The sequence below is a fragment of the Chelmon rostratus genome, chromosome 9 (genome assembly GCF_017976325.1).
Source record: "Chelmon rostratus isolate fCheRos1 chromosome 9, fCheRos1.pri, whole genome shotgun sequence".
NCBI classification, from domain to species: Eukaryota; Metazoa; Chordata; class Actinopteri; order Chaetodontiformes; family Chaetodontidae; genus Chelmon; species Chelmon rostratus.
In genome coordinates this window covers 12,382,340-12,402,644 of record NC_055666.1, presented here as the reverse complement: position 1 = coordinate 12,402,644, position 20,305 = coordinate 12,382,340, and the positions used below count along the sequence as shown (strand labels likewise).

At 45.1% G+C, this 20,305-nt stretch overlaps 3 protein-coding genes across 4 annotated transcripts; all 3 read right to left on the bottom strand.

The window, feature by feature from the left end:
• Window positions 1–244: 244 nt before the first annotated feature.
• nsd1a (nuclear receptor binding SET domain protein 1a) lies at window positions 245–13,488 on the bottom strand. Of its 2 annotated transcripts, none has more exons than XM_041944267.1 (23): window positions 13,162–13,488; window positions 11,730–12,574; window positions 11,268–11,409; window positions 10,909–11,081; window positions 8,988–10,827; window positions 8,664–8,788; window positions 8,071–8,302; window positions 7,827–7,930; window positions 7,641–7,700; window positions 7,325–7,546; window positions 7,105–7,197; window positions 6,667–6,790; window positions 6,363–6,560; window positions 5,571–5,750; window positions 3,878–4,034; window positions 3,581–3,786; window positions 3,350–3,462; window positions 2,972–3,241; window positions 2,756–2,872; window positions 2,508–2,649; window positions 2,272–2,378; window positions 1,989–2,193; window positions 245–1,743 (listed from the first exon to the last, which is right to left on the bottom strand). In XM_041944267.1, exons 2-23 carry the CDS (start codon window positions 12,555–12,557, stop codon window positions 956–958), a joined length of 6,426 nt encoding a protein of 2,141 aa, XP_041800201.1. In that variant the 5' UTR covers window positions 12,558–12,574; window positions 13,162–13,488; the 3' UTR covers window positions 245–955. The 2 variants fall into 2 exon arrangements, with proteins under 2 accessions (XP_041800201.1, XP_041800202.1); XM_041944268.1 differs by having other exon boundaries at window positions 8,071–8,299.
• Window positions 13,489–14,621: 1,133 nt separating this feature from the next.
• On the bottom strand, window positions 14,622–16,569 carry si:ch1073-44g3.1 (UPF0461 protein C5orf24 homolog). Its single transcript, XM_041944510.1, has 2 exons — window positions 16,358–16,569; window positions 14,622–16,093 (listed from the first exon to the last, which is right to left on the bottom strand). Exon 2 carries the CDS (start codon window positions 16,088–16,090, stop codon window positions 15,452–15,454), a length of 639 nt encoding a protein of 212 aa, XP_041800444.1. The 5' UTR covers window positions 16,091–16,093; window positions 16,358–16,569; the 3' UTR covers window positions 14,622–15,451.
• A 332-nt stretch (window positions 16,570–16,901) lies between these two features.
• Window positions 16,902–19,866, bottom strand: atp5po (ATP synthase peripheral stalk subunit OSCP). Its single transcript, XM_041944683.1, has 7 exons — window positions 19,795–19,866; window positions 19,448–19,498; window positions 19,247–19,357; window positions 18,822–18,951; window positions 17,596–17,708; window positions 17,345–17,431; window positions 16,902–17,171 (listed from the first exon to the last, which is right to left on the bottom strand). Exons 1-7 carry the CDS (start codon window positions 19,819–19,821, stop codon window positions 17,061–17,063), a joined length of 630 nt encoding a protein of 209 aa, XP_041800617.1. The 5' UTR covers window positions 19,822–19,866; the 3' UTR covers window positions 16,902–17,060.
• Window positions 19,867–20,305: the final 439 nt, after the last annotated feature.

Below are 20,305 nucleotides of genomic sequence, written 5' to 3'. Positions count from 1 at the left end.
ATAATCAGATGGATTACAGGAAGTAGAATGAGCACCAGAAAACTCAAAACAGAACTAAAACGCATTTCCTTACTGCTTGCTTATTTATCAAACCTGCACACTTACAAAATATGGCAAGTTGCAGTAGCTCATCTAAAGAAAACCTTGTGATATATTGACCTTGACTGTTTTAGACAAGTCTTCTCATGCCAGATGTGACTGTGAGGGAACGAAATACTGAATACCAAGTGAGTAAGTACTTAGATTTTATTTTCTAGTTTAGTGAATGAACCTGTGATGCATTTAGAGACTGCAGAATGTCGAGACATGACTTTATTTCTGTTTGCCTCCGATCCTGAGCTCTGACCTACCTGTCTGGAGGAAAAAAGGATGAATTAACAGAACGAACAGGCTGCTGTTGCAATGAGAAGAATCATCTAAAGCCTCGATGACTCCAGTGGGTTTATTTTTGCATTCCTCAGAAGCACCAAGCAGGTGTTGTTGTGCTTTACTGTAACATGGACCAGTGAGAACACTATTTTGATCACTCTTGTAATTAGAAAGACAAGGTTAAGACAGGAACAACATAAGATGCCAATATGATAACAGTTTGGTCAGGTGCGACTTCTCACCTTTTTCTTATATTCCAAACATTTAAAAAAAGGCCAACAAAATGTAAACAATGTTGAGAGAACGAACGAAAGAACATGACAGCACCAGACACAAATAAACATATCGACAAAAGTATAAAGAGATGGACTGAATCAGCCCCCCAGCCTTAGCACCAGTACACATCCCCACTGTCAGTCCAGCAGTCTGGGGACGAGAAGGCAACGCGGTACCAAAGTGAAGGCAGTGTCGCGTTCAAGTAGGTACCAAAATATCAAACTCTCATAGTCTCATGCCAACTGTTTTGTCCTCTGAATGTCTACTGAGAGTTTTTGCTGAGTAGTTCTGAAGGAATGGGTGGACTGAGTCACTTTTCATCGTCCTCCACCCTCCCCCACTCCTCCAAGTCCTCCCCCTTCACCTCTCCATCATCAGCGTCTTCGTCCACATAATCACCCCAAGTGTCATACACGTCCCCTCCTTCGTCGTCCTCCTCATCGTTGTCGTGTTCGTCCAGCAGGTCACCTCCGTACACCGTCTCATCCTCCTCATCTTCTACTATCTCCATCTCCTCCATGTCGTCCTCGTCTTCCTCCGCTTCATCATCATCATCGTCGTCTTCATCGTCGTCGTCTTCATCATCGTCATCTTCCACGTCTTCCACCTCCAACCCACACACCTCCCCATCCTCCACCTCGCCGTCCTCTCTCTCGTCCCTGGAGGACGTGGGGGTGGAGAATGCTTTCCCTTCAGTCCTGTCTGTGAGGTAAGACCTGTTGGAGGGGATGAAGCTCGAGGTAGCGGTCTTTGTGTTGATGTAGAGACGAGGAGGAGGCCCCGTCGCAGTCTGGCCAGCAGGGGAAGTGGCGGGAGCAGAAGTGGCTCTTTTGGAGTCTGGGACGAGCGAGAGAGGCACAGCCATGGCCCCGGGCCTCATGGAGGTCATGTTGGGCACGTATTCACGGATCTCTCCCGGCTCCAGCGGGTCAGGCCCACAGGGGTCGTGTTCGCTGCAGGACAGCTTGCCGTCCAGCTTGGAGATGAAGAGCATGCCATCACGATGCTCCTTACAGTAAGAGCTGGGGCACATCTCACAGAACGAAGCAGCCTCTTTACCACAGACGTCACACTGGTGCCATGGACACTCCCACCGGCCTGGAGACAAGATCACTGTCAGTACTAACTAAGTAAACACGTCTTCAAGATGTTTGACCATAATGAGGCTCATAACATTTAAAAAGGGTTTAGTCCTTCAATAGATGTTGCTGGTAACATGTTCAAAAAGCATATAAAGAGTCTGGCTACTCAAGAATTTAGTCTGAATAGTGCCTTTGGAGTGGTATGATATGGGCTCAAAGTCATCCAGACACAAACAGGAGCAGCCCTCCACCTCTACTTGCCTGCAGGCCTCTTGGCCAGGTTGAGACAGTCAGCGTGATAGACCTTCGGGCAGCCCGGCTTCTTACAGGACACTATCTGGCCCCCGTCGCCACAGCTGAAGCACTCGTCTTCCCTCTCCTTGGTCACTTCTTGCTTGGTCTTCTTCTTCATGGGGACCCTCCTCTTCCCTTCCTTCAGTTTCAGCTTCTCTGCTGGCGGCTGGTTCTGAACGAGGAAACAGAGAGGTTACGAGCCGGCTCTTCTGGGAAGAGGTGTGAAGCTTCATCAAATTGAAGCTTTTACCTTTGGCCGGACACCCAGGAAACCGCTGCAGTTGGGTGCTCCACATTTACAGGCAGTTTTCCCGTTGCCAAGACACTCCAGGTTGTAGTTGAAATTCAGCTCCACACCTGAAGTACACGTTGTGTTAGTGTTCGATAAATGCTGCGCTCTGATATGAAGATAGTAAATTCGTGAAATAATCGGCTTTCTTACACAATACAAAAAAATCAATAAGAGAAGCAGGCCATCGCTCAAACCTTTCGGGATGTCTTGTAGAGCAAAGAGCCCCACCCTGGTGTCCCCGTTCACAGTCCACTTCTGAGTCTCACAGTTTGGCTGGCAGCAGTGGTTCATGAAGCGAGCCTGGTTCCCTTTAGGCCCGGCATCAATGATCCGGTCCTGAAAGAACGCGACACAAACCGGTTAGTACAGAGCGTGTGATCAACGCCGTGAATGTGGCACATGTACACGGTACTGTGTCTGTGCTCATCGTGCTCACAATCACCTTGTCCAGTGTTAGCATGTAGAAGTTACAGATGTCGTTCTCCTGGGCGTGTCTGATCCTGGCTCGGCATTCTTCTTCATCGATCACCTCTCCCACATATTCAGTCACAAAGGCTCCCTGAGAAGCAACAGGGAAAGAACGAGGGTGGTCATTAATAACAGGAGAGGGACGAACATGAGGATTGCAGTCACACATTCTGATTTTTTTCTGAACTACCTTCTTGATGTCCGACACGCCGCGTAAACCCCAGCCGCAGGACAGCGTCCTGAAAATCTCCACAGGCGTGTACTGGCGCTTCGTGAAGGCCTGATTCTGACATCGCTCCCCTGCCGCACACACCTGAGGGTGGCACTCGTACATCAGCATGCGATTAATGCACTCCGAGTCGACGCCGCACGGGTTCTCGTCAGACGCCTTACAGTTACAGCGTGGGATCTCAGACAGGTCGGCAGTGATGATCTGCACCTTCCCAACTGGCCGGTTTACCTGAGAGACAGAGGCAGGGGCAATTTTTTTTTAAACCACACACCACAGTGAACAGCTCTTTAGGTCAGGCTAGAAAACCACAGGTGAGTGTGTGGTGACACACAGTACCCTGATGTGCCTGTATGGAGGAGGCTTCTTGTCATTCTTTCTGTCCTCCTGAAGCTGCTTCATCTCCTTTTCTGCCTGGAGCTCTTTGAAACGCTCTGCTGCTTCAGTCAGGGCTATGAAAGCAAAACACGATCTTCAGTCAAAATAAAGACTTAATATCTAAACATCAAAAGCAGGAAGAGATTTTTAATACAGAACACATAAAACGAATTGATGGACACAAGCACATACCCTTTTTGTACACTGCATCTGCACCCTTTCCCATTTTCTCTATGTTGTGAGTGTCACCCTCCATGTAGGGGAAGACTCTGGCCTGATACGTCCACACAAAATCTTTGGAGCCAAAGAATTGCACCGGGAACTCTCCGACCTCATGCTTCATCCTCAAGATGTTATTTGGGACATCTTTGGCCAGACAGACTTCTGCAGGCCACCACCTAGAGAATTAGATCAGGTCTCAGAAATGCAAATACGGGCACATTAGCTGCTGCTTGTGTGTACGAGGAAGACGGCGTTGCACCCTTTTACCTGTAACGCCCCCATTTGACCCACAGTATATCCTTAATACGAGGCTTCTTTCCAGCTTTGCAGTCATTGCAGAACCAGCTGCCCTGAGGCATCTCCATATTCAAACATTCCCGATGGAAAGCAGCAGGACAGGCTTCACAGCACAGCAGACTGCCCCCTGCAAAAACCACAGCAGAACACACTGATCAGCTGATCTTCATTAATAGTTAGTTTATTGCTTATTTCTCAGAGATTGGTCCATAAAATGTTGAGTCTTAAATTGTGATCTTAAAAAGCGATGTCTTAAATTTGCTTATTTGTTGTATGAAATTGCAGATCTCCGCCTGGTGCGTCTGGGGCAGCAATGCGTGGATCAGCTCTGACATCATACAAATCTGCATGTGTTAGTAAAACATCCACCCACCACCCACCCAAACAAATTATTCCTCTGATTTAGAGTCCCGCATCCACACGGACATTTCACTGCGCCTCTACTGGTCCCTGCAGGCTACGTTGCCTTTTAAATTACGTCGAGCAACGCAAACTTTGATGATTTATTTATTGTGTGTTGTATCGATGCATGCATGTTTAACAATTTACTTTAATGATTAAAAGGGTTTCAGTAATTTTAAACATTTCCATGTGTCACTGCAGCAACTATTGTGAGACATTTGAGCAGCAAAACTAAAAACTGTATTTCTAAATGTGACAGGACAGGAGAAACTGTCCAAACTTTTAGCTTCTGAAATTTGTTTTTTTAAAGACAGCTGCTTGGCTCCAAAAAATGTCACTGTTTGAACCTGGACTGTGTGTGACCTTCTGAATGTTTAATAGAACACAGAACATTAATTAACGTTAGATCCTGAGGAATCCGGTCGGCGTGTCGAGAGATTTAAATAATCAATCGAGTTACGCTGCTGTTCCTTGTGCATAAATGCACTGAGCTTCTCTGTTCATGCGGAGACACGCTTTCCTCTTTCTGCTGCAGGTATTTAATACACTCAACTCATTAATGATGTATTATTTCACCCATCCGCTATTAATCAGAAAGCAGCTGTTGATCACTTGCGGCTCCTACTGGCAAAAATGAACAAAAGTAACAGGCTGATGGGTCCAGTAGTGTGTGAGATGAACACACACTACTGGACCCATCAGCACGCATGAACACAATGTTAAACCCTGAGGGAGAATCAAGCAACTGTACGCATGTGTGAGGTGTGATCAGTTTCAGTTATTTCAACACGACAACTGACACAAAGCGGTGACAGTGCACACAACGAAGACAAGGCATAAAGGGTGAAGGCAGCGCATTCAAGTCAGTAACGATGGTGCTAAACTAAAAACGTGTGGTAATGCAGCGTTTAGACATTTTCCTCTCGGGCTGATCCTGTGTCTCAGACGCAGATTGTTGAGTGGAGACAGAATACAAACTGAATACAACTAAACTTGCGAGGTGGGAGCATTTAATTTGAAAATAGGACGGGCCATTAAAATCAATCTGAAACAGATTATTCCCTCCTGAAAAATACAGCATAGAGCATTTTCCAAAGCTGCCACTTTCATGTTTTTGTATTAACACTTAAAACATGGAGACAGTTTAGAAAAAGTGTGTTCAGATCCAAGTTATTTAACAGTTTCACACTTACACATGATGACATTTGTGCATGATCGCAGTAGTAAAACTGTGCGGACTATGAAACAAGAGCAAACTTACCTTCGGAGCAGACGAAGCACCAACTCACGTTGATGTGTTCGTGGTTCTTGCAGCCCTTGCGGGGGGTGAAGTGGTTTGGACAGAGGAAACTGTTGTTTGCCAGCACCAAGCTTCCTGCCGCCATACAGTTGTCATTGGCATGATAGGCCACAGGGCAGCGCACGCATCGAGCCAAACGACCTGCGATGAAAACGCAGGAGCGAAGCTTAATCCGTGCACATCTGGAGGTTAAACTGAAGTTTTGTAACAATAACCAGAGCTTCTCAGGTGACCGGCCCTGCTCGTAATGACACATAAGCTCTCCATTCACTCTACCAGCCCACTGCTCCAGACCGTGAGTCACTCATAAAAAGTTCCTCCACCAGAACAAATCCTGATAATGCCGGTCACAAAACAGAAAGCCTATTAATAATGAGTTTACAAGAGATGCTCAGTGCTTATCCAAACTAAATGCGTATGTGGACATAACTCAAGATGATGTACAGATAAAGATAATAAAACAGGATGGTGCCAATCGCCACATGATTGCCAAAAAGTGTGACGTGGAGATAGAAGTTTCAGAGTTTGGTAAAAACAACATGGATACATTCTGCAGGACAGTCAAAACTACTTGATGGTGCTCAGGAATGTCTTATTAGCACAAACCAACATTTACTTCACTTTGTGACACATGGCTGTGTACTGCTAAGGCCCCCTGATCTCAGCTCAGTGAATCACTTTATGCATGATGCTGAGAAATTCACACGTGCTATTAACATAGTATATAGTTTAAATCCCAAAACTGCAGCATACCTTTAGAGCAGATGTTGAGAGGATTGGTGATGTGACAGGACAGACACACATGCAGAGGGCAGCGGAAGCCTTTGTTATGTGGCTGGGTGGCCGAGAAGGCCAGTATGCAGTCGGTGTGGTAGAACTTCCCACACAGCGGAATCATGCAGCGCTTTACCCCGTTACCAGACTTCTTGCACACGAAGCATGTGTGGACACCTGAAGGCAACAGAAAGTATTTCTTGACTCAAGTACGTGCGGGCGCACATTTTATGATCAGTGACAGATTGCTTTGAGCCCTGCGTCGGACACAAGGCGCACCCACCAGTGTTGCATTCACGACAGAGGAACTTCCCTTTGGGAGCCGCCGACAGGCCAATACACTGCGGGTGAAAGGCTCCGTAACAGTGGCCGTCACACACCAGCAGGTCTCCGGTCCTCTCGCACACCTGCACAAACATATAAGCAAATACAGAATTTTAAAAAACACGCTAATCAATCAAGCTTTGTTTGTATAGCACCTTTCATTCGGGTTAATGGAGTTCATAGTGCTTCACACAAGCCGGTAGTAAGACAGAACAAGTGTAGAGACGAGAAACTAGATTTAAAAAATAGAAAAAAAGACAAAACTAAATAAAAAATAAATCAATAAGTGGCATAAAAAATAGTATTAATGAAAATAAAATAGAATCGATAATGATCTACCTGTTACAGATAAAGGATGTGTCACGAGTCAAGCCATGCCAAAAACGCATGATCTCACCTGACAGACGTTCTCCTTTAAGGATGTAGCACCTATTTTCCCTTTTACATCCACGTGGGAAGAGAGGCTGTCATTCAAACCAACAGGCAGCACCTACAGAGATGAAGAGAGGGATACTGTCACTCAAGCACAGCGCTGCACTCGCGGGTGCAAGGCTACAGATTACGTTCCCTCTCGGCTCAATCGATCACTTAATAGCTTAACAATACAACATGCACACCTCAGGTTTGGGGGTTAGTGTTCCAGTGTGTACAATTTGTCTCTCCTCTGGGCTGCAGGTCTCCATCTCGGCCACCTGCTTGGGGGTCTTAGACCCTTGGGGGCTGGCAGGTCTGTCCGGAATGAGGCCCTCGATGAGATCTTTGCTTTCTGAGTGCTGGGCCGCAGCAACCGGGGTGGAAGGGGCGCTGGATGCGGGCTTCTCCTTCCTCACCGATCCGACCTGTCCAATGTGAGATTTATTCGTGTTCACACATTTTTTTTAGCGTCACATTGTTTCGTGGAATATGAGCATAGTGACCTTGTTTTTAAAGTACCTGAGATTTCTTGACTATCACTTTCACCTCCGTAGAAGCGCCGCTGTGTCGCTTTAGCTCCTGCAAAACAAACAGATTGTGGTGCTAGTCCACAACGCTAACTGGGCTGCTTTCGTCCCCCGCCTCCCGCAACACTCACACAAAGATAGCAGGCTAGTACACTCCCCCGCTGCCGTCTAAACATACCTTCTTCTTTGTAGGAGGAGCAGACACTTCTTCTATAGTGCATTCCATCACCCTGTGTGACAGCTTCCTTGGTCTCTTTCTTTCTGGGATTAACAACCCTGTGTCTAAAGGTAAAAATACATCAATAATGCATCATCTATCCAATGTTTTTTCAAAAAATGTACGATTCTGTCCAGCTGCACTCGTATATTTTACGTCATACAGCAAGATAGTTGATGGAGACACGCTTAAACTTATCGGTTACCAGATTTTGGAGGTAGATCAGGTTCTTCTGCTGCCTCTGCATCAGGGGAGGGCTGTGTTGTGACTGGAGATAGTGAGGGCGCTACAGGAGAAAGCTCATCCCGAGACGGGCTCTGTTCCGGCTCGGACGGCGCCTCGGTGGGCTCCGCAGAAGACGAGGACGAGGTCGAGGCTGAGGTAATTATTCCCGGTGTGGTGCTGAGATCATGGAGTGCTGCCATCCCTGATGTCTGCTGCACACACACACATGCAAACAAAGCACCGCATCAAACATGCAGTTTGGATTGAATGCGCGGGGTGCGTTTAGCGGCGTCGGGTGATTACACGTTCCGATGATATTCTATGTTTTCCAGACATTACAAGTCGATCAAGTTGCGATTTGTTTCTGCACCGAGATCTTGTTAACCTAGTAAGATGAGAATAACTGGTGGAACGATAAGCCTATTTGTACAGAAATAATCAGGAAAGTGTGATTATTATGGTGTGTAATTAATATAAATGATTCCCTAAAAATCAATATTTCTGAGCAATTTACTTCGCATGACTGATTTTTACAGAGTACAAGAGTACAAGGAGACGGAAAGACCATCTTACCATTTTTGGAGGTTCTGAGGTGCGTTTCTTTGATTTCTTTTTTGTGACAAATATTTGTTCATACTCCTCAGTTGACTCCAGGAGCCTTTTAGTTGGTTTTCGGAGACGTTTGTTCTCTGAATTTCCTGTGCAAACACACGTAAAATACATGTATATTATATAATACATGTATTCATTTGGCAAACACTTTTGTTCACCTACAAATACAGTACAACCCGAGCCATAGTGCATCAAGAAGCACAACAAATATACAGGGCTAACACTTTCTTATTCATTTTATCAGATAAGAGGACAAACTAGCAACAGCTGCAGTTTGTGTCTTACCTGCTGCGCTGCTCGAGGCCTTCCCTGTCTGCTTCTCAGCTCCCAGATCAAGATCTGGTGATGCTCTCATGGTGTGAGAGCCATTCAGCTCAGCAGACACCTCGCTCATAGCGTCACCCTTATTCTCAGCAGCCTCCTCAAGCAACTGCCAGCGCTTCTTTGGAGCCACCGTCAATCCTGAGTTCTTATCGAGGTAGCTGGTCGAGGGATCAGCAGCGACGGGAGGACAGGGCACGGGATGAGCTAAGTCAGCGTGGCCGCTGACAAACTCCCTGCCATAAGCCAAGTCAGCCAGGTCTGAAGACAGGCCAGGTATGCTGAGTTTCAGTTTGGCGGGTAGCCTTTGTTTTCTACGCTGCTTGTCTGAGTTTCCGCTCTGAGAGCGAACAGGAAAGTCTTCACAATGGTAAGTGTCAGCTGTCATGATAGCGTTAGTACTGTTCTTGGTTTTCACTGCTCTGTGTTGGGATGTTGTGGGTTTCCCTGACTGCCCACTCTCTGTTTTGACCCTTTGAGTGAAACCATCACAAGGAGCCAGATCTCCTCCTGGAGAAGAAGGGATCACCAGAGGTTCCTCCTTGATCAGGACTGGTGACGGCGGCAGAGTCAGGGGTTTCCCTTCTTTCTCTCTGGTGTCGTGCATGTCTTTCAGGAGCATCAGGAAGGTGCTGAATTTATAATTGGAATCAGGCCGAAACACCGTCGGCTCAGAGTCGCTGCTGTCCTCCTTCACGAGAGATTTAAACATTAGCTCCTTGGGATCCTGGAAAGCATCCATAGGAGACAGAGATGAGGACGGGGAGGAAGATGATGACGGATCTGGCACAACGTTTTCCATCTTGATCTCAACAGGTTGCACGGCAGGTGGACTGGACCCCACAAACTTGGGCTTTATCAATGAGCCATTACGAATTTGCTTCTTATCAGGCTTCCTCGCACGCCTTTTTGGTGAGCTGTGATTTGTAGAGGATGACGCATTGCTGGGTGATTCCCAGTTCTGAAACATTTCAGTTTCGATGGGTGCATTAGTAGGTGTATTATCAGGACAATCATCACTGCGGGCGTCTGTTGAGATTTGGCTTGTGGCCAGTGCATCTTTGAGATCTGTCTCCTCTGCTTTGAGAGCTCTCGTCATCAGGCGACTACTAGCAGGAAGATTCATAGAGTGCTTTTCAGTTGAACTGTACGACAGCTGTTTGCAGCTGCCCAAACTCTGTTCAGAGTGTGTGTCTTTAGATGTCATTTTTTTTGATAAAATGCTCGAGGAGTCACAGGAATCTGCAGAGTGGGTCGCTTTTTCAGTAAACTTTGTTTTAGCTTTAGTTGAACCCTGTTCTTTTCTGACTGATCTGTCTGCATCCTGTATTGGAGACGTTGCTGTGCGTTTGGGGCGATGAAGCACTGGAACTGAATCCAGGTCTGCATAAGGTGAGTCCTTGGGCTCTTCTTTCAGTGCACGAGTTGTAGTATGAAACTGATCTGCCACGTTGGCGATGGTCGATGACTCCTTTGATCCGCCAACTATATGACCAAATATGTCTGACAAACATTTCTTTTTCTTCTTACAAGCTTTGCTCTTATTGGACTGGACTGCAGCAGAGTTTTTGATTAGATGGGGCTCATTTCCATTGGAGGCCATATCGGGTGATGGGGGATGACCAGTGTCCACAGAGACAGAGGGGGCCTCCTGTGGCTTTTCAGGGGGGAGTGGGCTGGGCACACGCTCCTCTCCATTGACAGATATTGAAAGCACGCTTTCAGTATTCCTTTGTCGTTCTGGGAGCAGATACTCCGCTTCTGCCACGCTGATTTTCCATGCAGTCAGTAAACTTTTGGGTATCTGCCAGCGACAGAAATAACATTCAAAATAACGTTCACAACAAGATGATGTGATATTCATCAGGTCATTTCATGAATTTACCGTATACTTGTAGTCTTTCTCCTTCTGCTTCCCCCTCCGTCTGAGCACAGGTAGATCTTGAAACTGATGACCCCCTTCAAAAGGAAGAATGACATTCCCTGGGACCCAGGCACTTTCTACAATCTCCCCAATCGTCTCCAGGAAATACATCCGACAAGGACGGGGACTGGGAACTGTAACAAAGTCAAAATAATGGTGAGATCATTGATTACTTTGAACACAGAGTTTTCATTCCTTTGATAGGCATAAACCTGCCACATAAAGTTTGAGTTGCAGGAAACAATCGGATTATAAAATCCATGTTGAACCCAAACACTCACCCTCATCACCCTCACTACTCTTTATGAATGAAACCTCACCTTTCATCTTAGTGTGGTTCCCCTGGTCTGGGTCACAGGTGACATGGCAGGGCCACCAGGGCCGTCTGTTGAACTTAGCCCACACCAAGTCCCCTTCTATGTATTTCACTGCAGGAAGAGGCTTTTTCTTTGGGCTGTTGGACTAACCAGGACAATGAAGATACTTTAATATTGAATGCACTGTGATATCATATTGTTGGTAGCAAAACAACATTTCTGTTGCCACTGAACTGACATTCTGGGTTAGAACAGACTAAAAAACAAGATCCTCTTTTGCATTATTTAGCATCACAAGTCTCCAGGTGGCCCAAACACAATGAAACTCAAATATTACTTAAACACACATGCATACCCACTGCCTTTCTCCGTGGAAATACATCACCAAGATAAACTTTGACAACATTGCTTGGCCTTGGTTGTACAGAGGTTATACAGTAAGCATCCAAGATGTTTCAGACTCACATTAGAGTTGGTTCCAGCAGGTGAAATGAGTCCAGGGTCAACAGGAGAGGTCAGTCCACCATCGCTGTCTGATTCCTCACCTAAGCTCCACCCATCTCTCATAGTGATTTCTGGCAGTGCACTGGGGCTTAGTGTAGGGTTGAGCTCAGAAATAGTTTTGGACATCAGATTAAAGACAGTAGGTTTGTATGTTCTTTCATCCGCCCCCGAGCTGCACGTGGTCTTACTGTCAGCAACAGTTCGGTCCTGACTCGACTTTGGGGAGTGGTGAAAAGGCGCCAGGTCCTCGCTGCTGCTGTGCTCGTCCCCCTCGTCCTCCTCCTTGACGTCGCTGCTGTCAAACAGCGTGGACTCGAAATGCAGGTAGCCATTGGGGATGGGAGAACAGTGGTCCAAGCTGTCCGGACTGTGAGGGGAGAAGCCATTTCTGTCTGCTGAGTCCTGCAGAGTCTCCGAGGGCTCTGTGTCATCATTGCCTGGAGAAGGAGGCAGCTGGACCGACGGTGCCTCAAACTCATCATCATCATCACTGATTGGGCTTGCACAATGCAAGTGGTTCCTAGGATAAAGGTCCCTCTCTAATTCAGGCCTACTGACCACAGTGTTCAGGTCCTGCAGCCTCTTCAGTGGGCTGTAGCAGTGAGATCGGTCTGGCTGTTTGAGGCTGGAGGATGGCAGTTGCACGGCTGACGGCTGGTCTGACCCACGCCTCACAATGCCACATTGGTTTCCATAGGAAGTGCTCACAAGACCATTGCGGGGCCTCTGTTCTGGCTGGCCTGAGCCAAACACTGAGCCTACCCTAACAGCAGGTCTGTATCGATTCATGTTGTCACGGCTATATCCTGTCAAAAAGAAGAGGCAGATTAGATAAGGGAAACGTGCCATTGAAGTTTCTCACCAACTATAATCTGTGAGGGGGTGATGATGATTGCATACTGTACAAAACAATAAAGCATGCTGGCAGGCACATAAAAACATTGCGGAAATGGAGCGGCAATCATAGCGAGCCCGACAGAAACCTATAAAGGAGCAAACCAGCCATGGACTAAGCGCACACACACATACACACACACTAATAAGCCGACATTGCATGGCCTCCATACTAGAGGCCGGTCGGGCGGCACAAGACAAAACACAGAACACGCTCGCTCCTTCGCCGCATTTCATTCACAAACTACCATAAAATATCACCGCTTAGTCTGCCGGCTGTGGGTCATGGCGATCGCCGACTAGTACAGTCAATGGAGGAGCGCTGAGGCTGTAGTAGAGGTGGTGACACTGAGCCATCACAGCAGCACAGTGAGTGGCTCACACAAACAAGCTACAGCCACACACCGACATAGGAAGCTACTATTAACTCACAAAAAAAGGGCTGATCAGCACCAACTTCACAACACCATCAACACGTGGAAAAACGCGAAAAACTCACCATTTGGAGGTCGGTCACCGTGAAACCAACAGCGGACGTTTGATAATGTGGCACAAAGCGAGTATTTTTCTCGGTTTGTGAAAGCGGATCTGCACAATCCCAGCTGCAGCAGCACTAGTAGTAGGCCAAGGCACAGCTCTCATTCTCTGCACTTCATCGCCTCATCAGCGGCGGCCCCCTGAAAAACTGTCACCTTCAATACGAAATAACAAGTAAATCTCCATTGCGCTGCAACACCATGCAGCGGCGAAATTCAGTGTGCCACAGCCGGTCCCCTAACAGCCACAGCGGCTTATTTACTACATGGTTTTTGCCTGCTGTCGAAGTGCCCCCGGTTAGGCTGTGTTAAAACAAGCCCAGACCGACTGTGTTGGTGAGCAGCAACCAATCGGCACTGCTACCCAACCCCCCGTCTGCAGAGGGCCGTGACTCTCACCCTCCTAACACACACACACACACACATACATACACGCGCACACTTCCAAGCACGCACGTGCGCGCGCGAGAGAGCGTTCAGGTGAAGTTTATAATGGCCAGTGGTGAAAAATAACAGCTATGTGACATAAAAACTATAAACGAATGAATGACCTATTTTAGCAGTTTGCCCCATTTCTGCGCATCTGCTCCATTGTTTCTCATTTCGTCTCTGCTGACTGATACAGGTGTAGGCCTCGGTGTCTGTGTGAAGCGGCAAAGGAGAGCGAGAGAGCGAAATGATTGCGTTGCGCAAACAGCCACACGGCCTCTGTGGTCAAACCAAACTCCGTGCGCCATGTTGCCTCTCCACAGAGTCCTCTGACATGAGGAAACAGGCCGCTAGGCGCTCAGGAAAACAAGACGAAGAAGGAGTCAGGGTGGCTGTAAGCGCGCAAAAGCAGCGGCTTATTTTTGCTCCGATGATCGTCCTCCAGCTTGCCCTCACATGACACCAGTGCGCGTACTGTAAATCAAACTGGTACGCATCCACAAACGCGCAAACTTCAGGGAGCACAATAGGCTCGCTGCAGTGGGCCAGTCCTTGGAGATCAAACAAAGACCATGCAGTTACACGCCGACTTCACAGCAGAGGAACTTACCTCTCTGTGCAGACTGACAAGTATAGAGGGTTGCTGGCTCAGATCTCTACGTGCTTCATTTCCCTAACCCTTTTGGGCGAATGATGCGGTAGAAACGCCAGATAGATTCGACCAAGTAACTTATTCACCCAGCCTAATAGATCAGCTGTCTGGCGTTTGCAATAAAATGTGGCCTTTTATTAGTAATTTAACCAAGTCTGGCACCACACCGTGTTAGACCACACCCAGAAAGGAACATGATAAATGTCAGTAAGCCGTAATTTCATTTCGGTGTGTAAATAAAGGTATTATTATGAGGTGATCACTATTGTCTGGGGAGACGGGCCCCCTTGTGTCTACAGAGGGAATAACATGCTTTCAATTTGGCAGGAAATAGTTGTGGAAAAGACAATTTCTTTCTTTTATTTTGGTTTCACATACAACACATTAGCATTGATTACAGATTCCACAAAGCTTTTTTTTCTGTTTTACGAAGTCATTTTTTTCTAATGATCAGCATAACAACACATGTAAATCTGGAAGTGCTTATCAAGTGAGTTTGGGGACAAAACAGGCTGTTACAATACATAATCAAAACTATATTCACAAAGTGCAGAAATAACAAATACCGTGTTCAAAAGGATGTTATGTATTGAGTTTTACCAGTTCAAGCTAATTAAAAATGTATCGCAGTGTTCCCATTTTAGGCATGATGCTAGGATAATATCACCAAATAAAACACATACTGAGCCGGACAACACAGAAAGGACAAGTACACAGCCACATATTTATGCTCAGGAAAAAGCTGATTTGACTGGCTGGTTCTACTAAAATGCAGTTTTTATAAATGTAGAAAATGTCACAAGAACCTGGCCATAGAAATATTAAAGCAGAGTAAGAGAACGTGTCACAATTCAGAGGAATAAAATGCTTGAGGGGAAAAAAAGATCCACTCTCTAGTGAGGCTTGAACCACAAACTGATAAATACATTTTTGGCTATACGGACCGGTGTGATTAATTCATATGCATGCATCTCTGCCAAAGTGGAATAACATACGTACTTCTAATTCAGTCATTTGTTATGAGGATGAAGACAATGTCACACACTGTACAATGAAAACTCAGTCAGGGCTGTTCCTAAACGACAAAAAGTTCTTTCCTCCAACATTTGAGAGAAATGTTTTGCTAAGGATCCTCTTGCTCATGCACTCAAATGTTTTTGAAAGCTGCAGAACTATTCATTGCTTTCATCCACTTTGCCACTGGGCTCACAGAGGGGTCTTTTCTCCATCATGGTGTATGGAAAAGGTGGAACATCACAGCTAGTGAAGTCCAGTTTCTTGGGAACACTGCAGTTGCTTAAGTCAAGCTTCTTGAGCCGAGCTAGACTCTTGATGCTGCCGGGGGGCCTGCCGGGGCTAACCTTATACCCTGCTGCCTTGGTGGTACCGAGGGGCCTCCCTGGGCTGGTTTTGAATCCAGCTGCCCGAGTTGTTCCGAGTGGACGTCCAGTACTTGTGCGGTAACCGGCTGACTTTGTGGTCCCTGATGGCCTTCCTCTCCGCCCCGACTTCACCATGCCCTTCTTCTTCTTAGAGCCATCAGACCCTGCGACCTCGCTGCCTCTGACTTTCACCGTCTGAGGCTGGAAGTCATTCTGGGTGTCTTGCATTTGACATGCCATGGATTTGTGCATGCCCTGTGGCAAAGGGCCTAGGCCCGCAAGGGACAGCTGCAAACCAGAGGCTGTGGGAGAGGTGTAGAATTTGTTGGATTGTGTGCTACATAGATCAAAGTGGCTGGCTGGATGACAGTCCTCTGCCAGTCCACCCATACAATAGTCACTGTTGCTGCTGGTCACTTGATGCATCATTGTCTGTTGGAGTGCAGAGAAATATAAATATTAGGTAGGAGCATGCACACAAAAACAAAAACTAAACGAGACATTTTTAGTAGCTTACTTTTGGTGGAGCAAACAGGCCTTTTAGCGTTGCAACACAAAGTGATGTCAAGACAAAGCGAGGTAAAGTGCAGTTGTAGTTTGCAAAACAAAAAAAGACTGCATGCACAAATCTAAATGTTAACGTTTCCCCCCGAAAATGTTCAACTATTTTAAGAACGTAAAATTAAGAGTTCGTACCTTATTTGTTGGTGGATGTTGGACTGGAAAGGGTTAATTTCGAATCGCATACATTTTCCCTCTCTGGCAGCCACAACATCTTTATGAAGGCGCTGCACAAACTACGCCCTGGCGCTCATCAGTATTGTCTTGAAGCGAGACTGCGAATTCTGCTGTTTATTTCATCCTCATTTAATCCTTTGAGCAGAGGTTTAGATGAGAGAGGCAGCCATTTTCGCCTGGAAAAAAATTTAATAAAACAGGATGCGCTAACCGCGCATGCGCACAACGGCTTCCAGGAAACGCAGGAGCGTCGCCCAATGAGGTTCTGCGAAGATAGCACCATATTACACAAAAACGTTTCTTAGTGGTAAAACGTGGGCCAATCGTCACAATTTTACCAAGTTTATAAATTGAGCTACTCCAGCAACTACAATTGCTGCATTGTCTAGACTTTATTTTTTTCTTAATAAAGCATTCATTAATATATTATTATCATTAGTCATGGTGAGAAAATATTTGCGTCCAGGTGTCTCAATAACAACAACAATCAATGACAACAAAGGCCTTCTCAATTTTTGTTCTTTTTATTAACATCCATATGAACTTAGGTACAGATACTGGATTCATGGAGCAACTGCAGTGCTAGAACAAGTAGCAATATACATTTATCAGCGTTTCCCCTGACGGTCGCCTCCAATATGCAAAATTAAGTCCATGGGACTTAAGCTTCCTTGATGAGCTTGGTCAGCTTCTGAATCTTAGTTTTGGTGGACATGTCCACATACTTGTCTCCGATACTGACGATCATGCCACCCAGGATTGAAGGATCCGACTGTGAGGAAGACACAACAATTGAAATTAGAGATGACTCCCAAAATTACATTATTGCTGATTCATTAAATTCACAGAGTGGTTTTTAAATCACCCTTACTTACATTAACATAAAGTCAACCAACTGCAAAATTGTAATTTTTATGTTTTTGGAGTCATGCATTGACACTGTACCTTTGTTTCCAGTTTGATGGTTTCACCCTTCTGAAGAAAGCCATTGAGAGCTAGTTTCAGTTCAGCAAGATTGGCTGCATCCAAAGGCTGAAATGGATGCATATTGATATTATGGATACATATTGAAAGAATTCAATTAATTACTTGCAAATGACTGATATGCAATAAGGATGGTATATATGAGGTGACAAGTTTCAAAGTGTGGGACATTCAACAAAAATACTCATAATGTACATCCACCCATTTCATACCTGAGCAGTAATGACGGAGCAGATGACCTCTCCACGGTGTGCACTCATCATCTTGCCAAAAGCAGCGATTACATCACCAGTAAGAGTCAGGCGACCATTTTCGGCCAAAACATCTGCAAAACAAAGAGCAGGATATGTTTGAATGAGAATCATTTATCTGTTTCTCTGCATTACATAACAGAGTGTACGGCACTCATATTGAACTACATGAGTTCAAAATAGATATTGTGATTTCATCCAACTGGTCCTGCTATATACATTTACATCAAATTTAGAAAACACACGCTCCAAAGTGTATTTACAACATGATCAATACCAAGATAGTACTCCTGCATAGCAGTAATGCTGCCATGTGAAATGCATTGCGGAGCTTACAGTTGGTCAAGTGAAGAGCCATTTTTATGTAATTTTTTTTTGTATTTGAGGATATGTTTTTATACAATGACAGTACTCCTGCTTAACTAACAACCCTGCATTACATGTTTTATTCATTTTGACAAACAGCAATAATGCTAGTGTAGTCACTTATGTCTGACAATCCTTAGCTCTGTGTGACCTCCATAGGTCCTCCAGAGGTCACAGGAACCCAAGAAAGACATGAAGACCTGCAGTTCATTTCAACTTGTGTGTCCCTATGAACTAAACTATCTATACCGTCGTCTTAAAAGGGTACAGTCATGACAGAAAAAATTATAGTAAGAGCTGTTTTTTTTTAATTAAACTGCACAAGCTGGTTTTCTTTACTGTGTCTCATAATTTCAGAAAACAAGACAAGAACCCAACTTATTACATTTAAATTGAGAAGCAATTTCAGCAAAACTGTAAACTGTGAAATATTTGCATATTGGTTCCTACGGGCAAAGTGATAGCATGCAAAACATACTCTTTACTTTACTTTGCAGTACAACAAGTAAATGTTTGCATCGTAACTAGTATGTTCTGGAAAACCACCATCCCTGTATTATTCACCATGTTTATTAGTGTAAGTGAGAAATGGTGAGAAATACCTTGTGTAACTTCAAATACTTGTAACCTCTACTGACCTACAAAATAGGCTATAACCTTTGGTTTTATGATTACATGTATGAAACACTAGACTCAAAAATACCCAATACACTCACAGAGCCCACTGCCGTCTACTTAGCTATGATGAAAATAATGCTAAGGCAAAGGCCACACACACACAGCGGTAATGGGACCACTTAGTCCAGCCAGGGATCACTCACTGATGAGGTTGCTGGTCATGGGTGAAACCTTAGCTTTTGCAAGAGCATCACCAAAGGTCTTCTGCTTGATGCTGCGCTTTACATGAGGATTCATGACAATACTGGAGAGCTTGGGGTCCTTGATCATGGCCTGTAAAACAAAATAGCACACAGCTGAAAGGCATCTGAATTTCTGTAACAGAAGAAAGGTAGGTTGATCTGAAGTAGCATGGATTAGCAAAATCTGACAGTGATCAGATCATTATCTTAATGTTTCATTTATCGGATATATTGCACATGTATTGACATTGTTTCAATGACAAAGTTAAAATGAATTACCAACGATAATATCCTCATCACCTTAGGATAAAATGTAGAGGAAAACCCGTCATCCATTGATCTCTACATGATTAAGATGCAATTTAGTGTCTTATTGTTTGACTTACAGAAACTTTCCCCAGCTCCTGCTCCATTTGGTCCAGTTTGTTCTGCTTACTGGCAGCTGAGAACAGAGCAGTGGCATAGCGGCCCTCCACACCATACACCTGGATGGGAGGCTGGAAGGACATAAACACAGATTGACGTTTTCTGCTACAATCTGTCACGTTAGACGAGCGGTTATGCTTCGTGCGTCGGACGTTATTTACCTTAATCAATTTTGCTGCAGGTCTGACCACAGACGTGCTGAGCTGGCGGACCTAGAAAAGTAATAACACAAAGATATGTATGATCTGAGCACAGAGCACAAACTATAACGTGAACTGATTAACTTTTAGCACGTTTTGTACCATTTACGTTAAGGACAGCTAGCGAGTATGCTAACGCGTTAGCAGTCATTCAAGTGCAATGCATCAAGTGGAATTTGTTAGACATTCAGCGTTACCTCCGGGTCTCCAGAGGGAATACAATACTTACGACATTTTACAAGCGATTAAAAATTCGACCAAAACTGTTACAAAATGATAGAAATCTCCAAAATCATTGAATGTCTTACCTGCTGTCCTAGCATGTGTGCTGCCATTTTCTCCTACAGCTGTCTAGAGTAGAATAAGCGACTGCGCATGTGCATTTGAGAGGAAGGCGTGTGTCAATGGGTAATGTAGTCTTATCAAGGTAACGCATTCTGGAAGATGGAGAAACTAATTGACAACCACAGATGATTAAATTTCGAACTGTGCCCTTTATGTCAAACGGGAAATACTACCAACTTCATAAAATCAATGTTTTGTTTTAAGTAGAATATACCCAACTGGTTGTGTATTAGGACAGAAAGACCTAATTTTACATAAAGCACATTTATACAATTCGTAGTTGAATACTACTTTTCTCAATGTCACCATACTATAGCGACATTTTTGTCATTTAGTAAAATATCTCAACAAATATTAGATGAACTGCCATCTTTGTGCCATCTCTATTCTGATCACCAACTCCTGAGAAAATTCGTGTACTATATGTACTTGCTTCAGAAGCCAGTTACTATTGATGTAGAGCAGGCAACAGTT

Coding starts and splice junctions, on each gene's coding strand:
- nsd1a (XM_041944267.1), bottom strand. CDS start 12,557: ATGAATCGATACAGACCTGCTGTTAGGGTAGGCTCAGTGTTTGGCTCA. Junction 8,789..8,987: donor GGCCTCGAGCAGCGCAGCAG/GTAAGACACAAA, acceptor GTGTTTGCACAG/GAAATTCAGAGAACAAACGT. Junction 7,931..8,070: donor TGATCTACCTCCAAAATCTG/GTAACCGATAAG, acceptor TTTTACCTTTAG/ACACAGGGTTGTTAATCCCA.
- si:ch1073-44g3.1 (XM_041944510.1), bottom strand. CDS start 16,090: ATGATGCATCAAGTGACCAGCAGCAACAGTGACTATTGTATGGGTGGA.
- atp5po (XM_041944683.1), bottom strand. CDS start 19,821: ATGGCAGCACACATGCTAGGACAGCAG. Junction 17,709..18,821: donor CATGACCAGCAACCTCATCA/GTGAGTGATCCC, acceptor TTTGTTTTGCAG/ATGTTTTGGCCGAAAATGGT. Junction 17,172..17,344: donor CCATCAAACTGGAAACAAAG/GTACAGTGTCAA, acceptor TCTTCCTCACAG/TCGGATCCTTCAATCCTGGG.